This window comes from Halyomorpha halys, unplaced genomic scaffold, assembly GCF_000696795.3.
Source record: "Halyomorpha halys isolate HHAL.00 unplaced genomic scaffold, Hhal_1.1 Scaffold99.1, whole genome shotgun sequence".
Classification (NCBI taxonomy): domain Eukaryota; kingdom Metazoa; phylum Arthropoda; class Insecta; order Hemiptera; family Pentatomidae; genus Halyomorpha; species Halyomorpha halys.
In genome coordinates, this window is record NW_027108239.1 from 1167503 (window position 1) to 1180924 (window position 13422).

The window sequence follows — 13422 nt, forward strand, 5'->3', positions numbered from 1 at the left end:
TATTTAAAAAGGTATTTAAATGAAACAATAAAAAAAGATGAATAATAAATATTAAAAAAAAATTGTGATAAAATAACACAAATCTAAAACATCAAGGATAAGATTGACTCAGTACATCAAAATTAACTCATTCATTGCAGATGGCACAACTATGTGTCATGCGTCATGTGTCATGCTGGTAGTGGGCCACTTGAGGTGCCCTATATTGTGACCAGCTTGATTTCTGCTTGATTCAATGGGACATGGTCGGAGTTCTGTCAGCTGTTGAAGTTTGAAATGTTTACCTGACCATCACTGGTCAGTGAAGTGTTATTGCTTTCAACAGTAATTTATGTTTCCAATTTAAACTCTTGGTTTAAGATTGAGCATAATTATGACTTTTTTTTACCGTGTTATATCAGAAGGAAAATCCTGACTGATTTCTTCCACAATGGGTAGAGAACAATTCAAAAGATTTTTCTTTCCTATCCTATGGATATTCTGTCTCTATGTGATCAATGTCCTTTACCCATTTACTTTTCTTGCACTAAAGTCAGTACTATAGAAGAATATATCAAACCGTGTTTCTAGAGAATTATATACATGCAACTTTAAAGAAATCCAATGCTGTTAAATATTCACTAATATGAATATAAATGCAAATCTTGATTTTAATTTTTTATTATTTTTTTTTTTTTATTAGAATTTCTTCACATCTAAACCCTTCCTTAACACCAAGCTCCTCCTTTAGCCTCTTCCTTTATTTTTACATGTTTAACCCTCTGGTTTCATATCTTCCACTTCCCATTTTGTTACCAAATTCAAAATTTTTCCTATATTCATCCATTTTATAAATTTATATAATTTTGATCTAATTTTTCCATCTATTTGTTTGCTTGCATAATTAATCTTATTCACAATTGCTGACATGCTCCCTCCTTGGAACCATGGCTGATCTTCGAAAATTGATCTCCTCTGTAAACAATCTTTTTTCCTGCACTTAGTTAAGGATCCAAGTCTCAACACCAAACAGCATTACACTTTGCTTACTTATCACAGTTTGCAAACATAATCTTATTTTTTTATAATCGATGTTAACAAATAGAAAATAATAAATAATATAGGTGCTTGCCATTAATTGATTCATATCACATAGTAAGACTATTCTGTTCTACTTACATGGGTACTTCTTCCAACATTTAATGTTTCTTATCAGATTCGGGTATTATGTCATTCCTGTTGTTAACTGACCATATTTTACTAAAAAATCTTTCTCAGTTTTGTAGTGTTGAAAGAAGAGCTGGTCCAGAGCATTTCTCTCAATAGGAGGGCTATGGAACTAGATACTGGGATTTCCTCCTATAAGACGGATTACCTTCAGTTTCCAGTCTCATGTAACCCACAGAACATAAAATAAACTAGCAAATAAATTGTGCTAAGGGATGGCACCCTTCATCAAGCAATTTTCTTTATTATATAAGAAGATGGTCAGGGTTTTCTTTTTCTTTATTTTAATTTAATTAATTTTCTTTATTTTAAAATTTTAATTTTCTTTATTCTGTTGACCTCTTACTCACCCTGCTAAAATTTTAATACTTCATTCACTTTCAACAAAAAAACAATAATTAGTGTTGAAAGAAAGTTGTGATATACCATTTTCAAAAAACAAAATTAATCAATAGATAATTATAAATTATTTTCTCTCAGTTAATAACTGTCATATGAATATTTTAGACAGTTATAAATTATATATATCTATATTGAATATTTATTAATTTATTTACCCAAAAGACTAGAATTAGACTTGAAACAATGTTGCTATAGTGTATAAAAGTATATGAATAAATTACTAAACAACTATTGGGGTAATAAATTAAAGAAAAATGAAATGTTAATTAATTAATGTTAGTTAATTCAGTGATTTAAATTGAAAATTAATTAATAAATGCTAAATTATTGAACTAATTTAATATGAAAATGTTAATACTTTTATTGTGAATAAATTTTATTGCATTTATGATATGCTATAGATATTATTACTTTCTAAAAATTTTAATAAAAACAAAGGTGAAGGAATGAAGCTGGATTTGGGGCCAAAGAAGTGGGGAGAAAATAACGAGGAGTGGTGCCATTTTCCTCAGTATAACAAAGTTTGGGAAGCACTAGTTTATTTTATGTTCTTTGATCTAGCCTCAGAATGTCATTTCCTTTACTCATACTACCATGAAAAAGGAGAATTCTTTTCTTTTCTTAAAATTAAGAAAAGTTTAATATTTTCATATATTTACTTATTATAATATTCCTATATAATTATTCAGAAGCAAAGTTTTAGGAATAAATATAATATGGATTAAAATATATGAGGGTCAATCAACATACAAAGAGTTATGTATTAATAACTTACTTACTTTATAACAAAGTGTATATTCCTTGATCAATTTTTTTAATGTAAGAATCAAACATAACCATAAAGCTTATTCAATTTAGCCAAACCTAGAAAATCTCTTACACTATAAATAATAAATATAATTTTCAGAAACATTATTACCTTCACTTATTATAGATTTTAGATCGTAAGATCCTTTCCTTATTGAGGGAAGGCTACCTCGGGGGTAAACATGAGTTTCTAATGGGTTGTCTTGAAGATACAAGTAATGGTTACGTAACCTGAGAAAAAATAATTCAGCAACTAGGCTTAATTTAATGCTTCTTACATTAAAGATTAAAAGAAATACAATCTATGATGATATAATAATAATAAATTAATACTATAAATGATATTCTTCCAAGCTTTATAAGAATGTCCTTCCATACTCCCAAGATTTATTCTCCTTAATATTGAACTTTATTAAAAATAACACTAAATAATAATTGAATGTTGAATGCACAGCTAATAAATATATAAGAATACATTTTTCAATCTCTGAGGAAATTATAATTTCAACTAGATAACTTATACTAAATATCAAGAAACATAATTGAGGAACAATAATTTTATTTAGAAAAACATTATCATCATTTTAACATATTTAAAAACTGATATTTGTTCTAGAAGATATTTAAAAACTTTGAGCTGTCAATTTATTGATGAAAAGCCATCATACTATCAATACATACTATCAAATGTACAAGCTCAAAATCACATTGGTTACCCTTGAGACACCCAGATTAATGAGAAACATAAAGTTTAAAACATTAATGGATTAAAATAGAAAGAGAAAGAATTTACAAATTTGAGCTCAGAGACAATATTTATTGTTCTTAGAGGAATAAAAAAAAAAAAAAAGTGAAGACCCAATTATATCATTGCTATCTACTGAGATATTGATAAAGGATAAACTTATAAGTATAGACCCACATAACTATAGGAGATAGGAAAAACCGGATTAAAATAAGATATTAATCTTATAACAATATGCTTTAGTGTAATAAAACAGTTTTCTAAAAGCAAACAGTTTAAATAAAACCATGATTTTACGGTTTAAATGAAAAGGCCAAAATAAAAAAGGTTTCTGGGTGGCAAAATATTAATGAGTAATGTAAATATATGTTAATTTAAAAATGAATTGATGTAAACTTGTACAAATATAACCCAAGAAGGGTATTGGGTTCAGTATTGATAAGAAAGTAACATTTCTTAACCAATAGTTATATACGACTATCTGGTAAGCTCAATGTAAGTTGATGATCTCAGATACCCTGAAATTGTCTTATTGAGTACGATTTACAATATTATAAAACGATCATCTCTAAAATGTAACTTAAGCATAAACTGATTCTTTTACTGCAAGTAGTTGTTGATTGGGCCACACTTGGGCGGCTGGAGGAGGAGGATATGTTGAAAAAAATGGGAATAAGAAGATGAAGGGTGCTTGCTCGGGATAGGAGAAAGTAGGGGAAGGTTATAAAAAAGGCCCAGGCTGATAATAAAAGTTCTATAACTCTCTCTCTCTCTCTCTCTCTCTCTCTATATATATATATATATATATATATATATATGAGTGAGTGAGTGCATGGATAGTTCATTTGCTTACCCAGGACCAGGGCTAAATGGAATGGCATGACATTGAAGAGTAAGTGTGTCTCCTGATTTAGTTCGCCACCTTATTTTACCAACCCATTCAAAGCCTCTTTCAAGTTGTCTTAAGAAAGGAGTAATATCTTGGAAAGTTGTTAAATCTTTTCCAGTAATTTCATCACGAGTATAGCCAAGAACTTGTAGACACGGACCATTCACAAACTGAAAAAAAATAAAAATATTTTTAGCATTACACACCATTTCAATCATTAGACAATAAACATATGGATTGTGAAATAAAAATTTATCTTCTTGACAAGTACTAAAATCTGCTACTTTCTTGGGCAATAAGTAATAGTGACAGATTGTGGAGGGATAAGCAGATCTGGATAAGGATCGAGTATGATTTGGCAGGTTCAGATGAAAATTTGGTTGGTACAAGGTCAAAAAATATGAAGGTCATAATGTAGTGTTTTGTGTTATAATATAGTAGTCTTGACTATGGTTCTAAGAATGTTAGATTGAAAAGATTGGATACATTTGATGTTTGAACATTTTTCTGTCTCCCACAGTTCAAGCGCATAGGGCCAGATTAGTCTGAATGTAGTCTTATGTTTTAGAAGTTTGTTGTCCATTGAGAGAAAGTCCTGGTAAATATTAGGTACAGTGGAATGAATTTTTTTTTTTTAATTATCGTGTTTTAAGGGAACTATTACCTGACCAATCAATAAACTGGGTCTATTGCTGTGTCAATGAGGGATTACCAGGATGTTTAGTTGTTATCCTGTTCATCTCCGCATGGCAATGAAATATGTTTGTTTTTACAGTAGTATTAAGTCGTATATACACTGCATTAAGTATAGAACAGAGAAAATATGCCTCAGTAATAATGTCTCAGTTTAGTAAAGGAAAAAGTGTAGCTCAATACAAGATTGCTAAAAATATTAAACACCACAAAAGAATGAAAAAAATAAGTATAAATACATTGGGAAACCATATAAATTAAACAATTAAAAAAAGAAACAATTAAATTTTAAAAAATTTTAATTAATAAATCACACATTTTCTAATTGATTGAGTTCTCTCTCTATTGCTTGACATATTGGCCAAAAAAGTGCTCTCTCTTGACAAAAAGTCTTTATTTTCTATTTCAAGAATATTATTAAGAGATTACCTTGTCTTACATAAACTGAGAGCTCATTGAAGAAATCATTTTCATATGAATGCCTAAATCAGGCTTTGCTGGTTAACAAAAACCCCAAAGGTAAGCTGATCTTACAAAATTTTTAAAACTTCATTGTTTTAGAGACTTCATTGTACATCTTTTGAGAAGTTGTCATCACCACAAAAGTCCATTGTTCATACCCAAATTCCTGCCACCATCTTCAAAGGCTGAATCAGTTTTTGCTTGTGTCTACATCACATGAAGACTTTTATTGGAGCAACTTACCAATGATTATGTTTCACTAGCTCAATCAATTATTTATTTGTTAATTTAAGTTTTTTTTTTTTTCAATTTAACTATATATTTTATAGAGTGTGTTTCATTAGTTGATTATCAATTTCTCTTTGCAATTATCTATTAAATTGCATTTTCATATTTGATTCATAATATATTTGTGAATAAAATCTTTTCAATCGATAAATTTGTGTTAAAAAAAAAATGAAAGAATTATCAACATAGTATCACTTTCTTAGTACTGTTTAAGTGAGGATATAAAAATAGTTTCATTTATTTCCAAGGCCTTACCTCAATATATAATGTACTCTAGCCTATTTTGATATGTAGTTATCACTCTTATTTAGAAAAACTTAAGATAATTTTTTTTTCTGATCAAGTTTAATTAACAATTATTGTTTTAAAATATATTTAAATACCTGCACTTTATTGTGACTATCAGAAATGATTATGAGATCTCTACTTTTTTCAAGGGCAACAAAAAGTGATTCAGGCATGGCGGGTGTACGTTGAGGAATTTGTTTTAATACTTCGCCTTCAATGAGAACCTAGAAACAAAAAAAAGTAAATTTGATAGTTCTTATAATAGAAATAACCTAGAAAAGGTTTTTAAATACTGTCATTAGAATTAAACATGACATATAGCTAAATGATATCATAACTACTCTGTTATACTTTTAAATATTCATTTGTCAGATATAATAAATTTAATTTAGTTCTAAGACAGTCATTGGGGACATATTAACAGAAAATCCATATAGTATGTATAAAACCATCCCACATACGAATATTCATAAAATGAAGGTTGTCACTATAATAACAAGAAATAATTTAAGAGATAATACTGGGGACAGCGTTAGTCAGTTCAATAAATGTCGATTAAAGTAACAGATAAAAAGTACTGTATTATATGGGCACAGTAAGAATATAATGTAAACTGTATGCCTAAAGTATTTAACTATTACATGATAGAAATCGGTATTCAACATTAACATAAGACAATTTAATTTAGAAGTCTATTTTAAAACATAAATATTATATTTAAAATTATTAGGTAATGAAAAATATAACAACAAAAAAACAAGATTATGCATTCACTAATGTAATAAATAAATATGTGCTCATTATGTAATAGACTGTTGCAGGTTTGAAATCCAATGAACTTATTGAAGGTATCAATAATGGTAAATGGTATAGTGCATCAGGTTTAATTTTTTTCTCTATTAACATTTTTTTAGGGGTAGTATTGAATGTTTCTTAATTTTTATATCACTTATATATTCATAAGCTAACAAACTAGCGGTACTAACTCGATCGAAACCAGATTTCAAAGCTGTATTCATACAGTCTTCTTTATCATTGGCACTGAAAAAGAGAAGAAAACAGATTATAATATATAGCATATATTTAATGGAGTTGGATAAAACAAAATATACAAAATAATTACCTTTGTTTTACAATACCAATGAATGTAACTTTATGCTCCATCTTAATTGCTTTAAGAACCCTGAAATAAATTGATAATTGATTAAATGTCATTAACAATTTATATATATTTTAACTAAATTGATAATTATTGAATGAAACTCATCCAGAAGAATTCCATATTCATCAAACAAAATTCAAATAACAAAAAAAAAATAATATTGGATTAATGAAAAACTGTATATGTATTTCTTCTCAAAATATATAATATCTGAAGAAAAATGTAAAATAAAATATAGAATGTTTCTACTACTTTTATGAAGTATTTAGCGGGAGTTTTTCTTGGAATTTCTCAATTATCTGGTTCTCATTGCTCTGGTTTTCCAGAACATTTGCTTTTCAAATTAATGAGATATTAGCCACAGACAATTATAGCGAGTAGGTTGGTCAATGTACAACATGTCACAATCTCACAAGAGGAGATCATAACACAAAAAAGGCAATCCTTCCTCGCCAGACCCGCCCTGCTAAGACCCCCGGGGAGCGACGGTCCTATATCACTTTTGAAATATTAGCTTAAAACGTGAAGATGAGACTTTAAGATAGTTAAATCGAGCAATATTTAAAAAGCGCCTGAAATTGGAAAATGGCATAAGAATTTTTTTTATTTATTTATTTATTTTTTTTTTTAAATTATTTATTTATTGTAATTTACAACTGTACAACAAAATAATACAATAGGTAAATATGTAGTATGTTTCATATACACTTGAAAATCTTGGGAAGGAACCACCCATTGGTGGTACTTCAAACATTAATTTAAATTAGAAGGTCCCGTGGCCATCTTCTTTTCAGACGCCTCGGAGGATTATCAGGGATTGTTAAGGATGAAAGATTAAGAATTAATGGGTTAGGATGGTTAAGGAGTTTGGAATGAAAAGACGCATATCTGTTTTGGGTCAAATCTGCAACGAATGGGATGTTAAGGTCTTGTGAATGAGTTTATTTGTGACGTAATAAGGAGCATCAAGGATTTTACGTAGGATTTTGGATTGTAACGATTGGATGCGGGAAGAATTTGATGGTTTGGTGGAGCCCCAGAGCTAAATTCCATATGGCATAAGAATTAAATTTTAATTAAACACAAGATTGATAATTTTTTCTTGTAAGGTTTTAGCAAAAAAAACTTTTATATTTTACCTTGATCAAGTAATGAAAAAATATTAAAAAACTGATTTGATATATTATATCAATTAAAATATTTATGTAGATATATTAAGTAAATTTATTGAAGTAGCACAATCTAGTTACTTATTCCATTAGTAACTTCAGTTGACGTAGAAAGCCTTAGTGGTTTTTATTATTCCAAAAATAAATTGTACATCTGCAATATGAAGGATTAGTTATTATCAAGACTTTTCTAAAGTACAAAAAAACTAATGACTTTCATTTGTAAAATGAGGAAACATTTAGATTGAAGTAACAGAATTTTTCAAAACTTGTCCTTGAATAGTTATAAATTAGAAACGGGATATGATTTAAATCATGGAAAGTTAAGTAAATGTAGATAGACTAATACAAGTATTTTTTACCAGTGTTTAAATATTTTCTTGGTAATTTTATACCTTTAAAATAAAAATCAGAGTGATAAATAAACAAAAATTACTTATTACTTTTTTAATTATGTTTCTAATTGGAAAACGGAAAAGGAAAGGACTTAAAAAAAGTTAGAGGGGACAAAATGGAGAGAGCAATGTAGTTTAGATATAGAACTGTGAAACATTGGGTAATGAATTACATATGATCAATAAATATATAATTAGACATATTATATTAAAGAATACATTATTTTTTCAATTACATCAGCGCAATACCTAAATATACCATTTTCTATTAACTAAAAATATTTTAAGCACTTATATCATTGAAAATCTTGCAACAAGATTAAATTACTGAATTTCGTTAATTATAAAATAAATTAATTTTTTTTAAAGTTACCTAAGAGTTTGATTGGGTTCAGGAATACCAAGATCAAGAATAACATAATGTGGTTGAAATGCTGTAAAATTAGTTCCGGCATCTTCATAACCAGTAACCAATCTCTGTTTGCATTCAGCATTATCAAGCCAGTTAAGAATTTGTGCACTCCAAATATCTTCACCAACAATTAGTACCTGCAGAAATAAAATAACACTTTACTAAGACATACCAATATGAAACTAACTATGAAACTCATTTATTTTTTTTTTAACTGATAGTAAATGTGTGGATATGTTGACAGTGTTAGAAAGATGTTTATAGGTGGCATTGGTTTATAAAAAAAACAACAAATCACTCGTGATATTAATACTTTAATATTAAGAGGCATGTAAATATTATTACAACCAATTCTGCAATAGAAATAGAAAGGTAGGTAAATTTTGCATTGCCCTATTTTACACTGTTTATGGCAAAAGGATTTTTTCACTATTTAACTCAATAAATCCTGTTTAACTCATTAGGCATCCAATCGAAGGCTAGTATCAGGTCGCGTGACACCTGGGTGGGAGGGGTAGTAGGGTAATTAAGCCGGTTCTGGCCCACCTCAATGAGTCTTTTTGGACTTTGGACCCTAGCCTCGACCCTACCTTAATCAATCACGTGACTTTGGACTTTGGACCCTAGTCTCGAACCAGCCTTAACCTCTGGTCACGTGACCTTGGACTTTGGACCCTAAACTCGAACCTACATTAACCACTGGTCAGGTGATCTATTGGGGGGGGGGGAGGAGCATTCAGATCAAGTTCTTAACACGTCCAAACTACAACAAACACTATGGAGATAAAATAAACAACTGAAAAACCATGCTTCCAGAGGTTGTCTTAGCAAAAGCATAATTTCTGTAAATGAAACATGGTTTAATAAGAATTTTTCACCAACAAAACATGATTCAAGTAAATAATGTTCTTTAGATGGGCTAAACTAAGGAAAGCAAGTCTAGAGAAAAAGAAAGACATGGCTGGGTTTTAATTTATGGCATTGGTTGGTCATCATCATGCTTCTATATGGTTAAACCTTTGAATAAGATTTGAGAACATTGGTTTTATCAATAATTAAAAAATTAGTAAATTTGTGAAGGAACAATTCTAGATGGATTCCTCACCATAATCTCAAAATGTTCACAATTCATAGGCTTTTTTAGTGTTGGGTCACAGTTTGTTTAAGAAAAACACAGAAAATGTTATTAACAAGATATGTAGAGCTATAGGCATATGGATACCAAAGTATAAGCAGAGGTGATATTCAGTGGGTTCGCTCAGGTTTGGCTGAACCCATTGTTAAAATTTCCAAAGCTTTCCGAATCTTTTTAAACAAAAGTAAGATTTCTCAGTGGTTTTGTTTCTTTTAAATACTATATTAATATATGCATATTACACTCTGTATCACTACTAAACTAAAGGTTTAGACCGTTCATAGTTCCCTTTGTTAAATATTTTGAATATCACCATTGAGTGAGTATAAGTGTATTTATGTCGACACAAATATTTAATTTTTATAAAACTAATTTTAGTAAAATTATGGAATAATTTAAAAATCTCTGCATTGAGGTTTCTTACTACATCATTCAGTATGTCTCAAGTTTTAGTATTTTGAATTGAAAAACATCACTAGGAGTCCTGATTCAGGAGTATAAAGTACCCACTTTAATGAAATAAGAAAATCTTTTGTTCATTCTTTCTAAGAAAAATGTTTTGTTAAAATATTCCATATTGAAAGAACAAGAATAATTATTATTACTGTGGTTTTTCGGTTTGTCTTCAAACCATTGGTTTGATGAAAGGAAAATGGAATCTTGATCTCACAGTTTTGTACTTGATTGAGAAAAATATATATGTTTTTCATTTAGATATGAATATATTTCCTTGTTTATAATGTACACTATTTTCTAGAAACAAATAAAAAAGTTTAAAGTTTATTGTATGTATGTAAGATGCTATTTTAAATTGAAATTACTATACGTAAATTTAAAAAAAAAAAATCTGCTTCACAAACTAGTTACACCACGAATACTAATACTAATCAAGAGATATAGTAGTGGAGAGTTAATAAAGGCATTACAGTTGGGGCTACTTACTTATTTTTATTTAATATTTATATAGTACTGAACAAATAATTGAAGCTTATTAATACTATTGTATTTAGAGAAATTCGTCATTTGAATATTTAATAACTGTGTAGGAAAAATATCTGATTTTTTTTTCCTTGATCAGAAAAAGTAGATAAATTCCTGGAGGAATAGTTTAAATTTAAATTGATTTTCCTTATTATTAACACTAAAATGTTTTAACTCTTTGTTCGTGGTGCAACTCCATAAATACTAGGTCCTGGAGAAAATACATGGTTGATAAAACAGAATATAAATGTCAACCCCAGCTGTGCATGTCACTTTATATTTCTATAATTTTATTCATTTATTGCTATTTAATTTATCTCTTTACTAATTTTATGTCTATTCTTAGTTTTATAATTTATTTCTGAATGTTTCTATAGTATTTTCACATCTTGTTCTTTATAGCCCTGAAGAAGGCCTTCAATGTAGGCCAAAAAATCAGAATTTAATTAATAGTTTCTAATATTTTTGGAGTTATTCTCGATGAACAGTAAGATTATCTTCTTCATGATTTAATATGAGGTCAACTATTATATAAATAGATATATAGTAATGAAAATAAAGTTAATTGAATCAAATCATGTAGCACACATATTTTAATTGCTTACACCATAAATCTTAATAAAACATTTTTTTTATTTACCTTTGAGCTTCCAACAAGGAGAGGAGAATTTTCTTTTTGTCCTGAGATGAAATCTAAAAGAAAAAAAAATAAAGATTTTATTGATATGAAAAAAACAATACATTTATCACCAAGATGTTAGAAGTAGGATATATTATTAAATTAAAAATGTGTATAAATATTAAGTTATTTTTGGAAAATTCCTTACTTTGATATAATCTAAAGTGTGTAAGTCTGTACTAGGTCTAAATATTTATTTTGACTAATTTGAAACTTTGGTTTTGGAATCCTTCAAATATAACCAGATTATAATATTTACCTCTCATTAGAGGCTTATTTGACAAACAGATCTAATAATTGCCAATAAAAGGTAAAATAAATATACAGTAAACTCCCCATTATCAGTAGAACCCACAGGTAGAAAGAAGGATATAGAAACACAATATTTCATAACAAATATGTAAGGAAATCTACAAATTAATTTACTAAAAGGACAAGAAATAAATTATTTTAAATGAATAAGGAATTGTATGTAAAAAAAAAAAAATAAAATAAAAACATTACAGCTTAAGAAAATAATAAGTCACTTCTTCTTGTGTTTAACGGTCATAAAACATTTCCTTTTTATCTGTCAAAAAAATTTTCTAAAAAAAAGTTTGTAAGCCAGTAAACTTTCATTTTCTTGCTAAAAATAATGAAGGAGACCACCAAAATGTTCCAGTGACTTTTTTTTCCAAAAAGTGCAAAGGTGTGGTATCAATATATATATATTTTTTTAGCAAGTTAGACCAGTAAGTCTTCTGCAATCACATCCTAACCCATGGGCTGAATACGAGAAATAAAAACTTTGCAATGATTCATCCATCAGTTAATTTTAACTCTTCTGAAGGATGACTATATAGCATTATTAAAAAATGTCTTTTCATTAATAGCAATGGATAAGCTGCATTGGGGATAACCAACCTATGGGTAATTTCCCATTATACTCCCGTTGACAGTATAATTTAATTATTTCAAACAAGACTTGAATCAGTGTACCTCATAAATATTTTAAATTATTTAAGAGGAAAAATCAGGGTATTGAGAATACTTTTTACGTTAGATAGATTTAGCTATTTCCATTTTAAACCCTTAACCAGATATACCAGAAATCTTCGAAAACATTTTTTTTTCTCGCTTATACCATTTATTATTAACACAAATACACTACATTTTATACACACACACAAAAAAAATGTTTTAAACAAAAATAATAATATTGGAAGAAGATAGTTGACTGTATGAAGTAGATTGGAGGAAGATAGTCTGGGTGGGGGTCAATAAAGGTATATAGGTAAAAATAATAACAAAAAACTATTTATTGTTAACCAACGTTTCGCCCCACTTTGCAGGGCTTTATCAGAGCTGATAAGAATGAAGTTCTGCTGTCAATTGACAACTTTAACAGCAGAACTCAGTTGACAGATTAATTATTGCTAACAATGTTGACAGTAGAACTTCATTCTTATCAGCCCTCACGAAGGCCCTGCAAAGTGGGGCGAAACGTTGGTTAACAATAAATAGTTTTTTGATACTATGTTGATATCTTTATTGACTACCACCCGTACTATCTTCTTCGAATTTAAAAATAATGATATTTTTGTATTTGTACCTTATAAAATACATGGTCCACTTCTGGTAAACAAAAGTTCTTTCATTTTTCAAAAATCAATTTATACTAAAAGTATATTTGTTATAGCTTTGGACAAAAGTCATCTTTCGACGGGGAT

At 28.5% G+C, this 13422-nt stretch overlaps 1 protein-coding gene across 2 annotated transcripts in view; it reads right to left on the minus strand.

Moving 5' to 3' along the window:
- The window catches only part of LOC106677433 (high affinity cAMP-specific and IBMX-insensitive 3',5'-cyclic phosphodiesterase 8), a gene marked incomplete in the record, with an annotated part of 452021 nt that overhangs the window by 21155 nt on the left and 417444 nt on the right, over positions 1–13422 (minus strand). For both annotated transcript variants that reach the window (XM_067046608.1, XM_067046609.1), the window contains 7 exon segments: positions 2528–2646; positions 4014–4219; positions 5876–6004; positions 6767–6821; positions 6904–6963; positions 8880–9055; positions 11675–11727. In XM_067046608.1, coding sequence (XP_066902709.1) covers positions 2528–2646; positions 4014–4219; positions 5876–6004; positions 6767–6821; positions 6904–6963; positions 8880–9055; positions 11675–11727 — 798 coding nt within the window.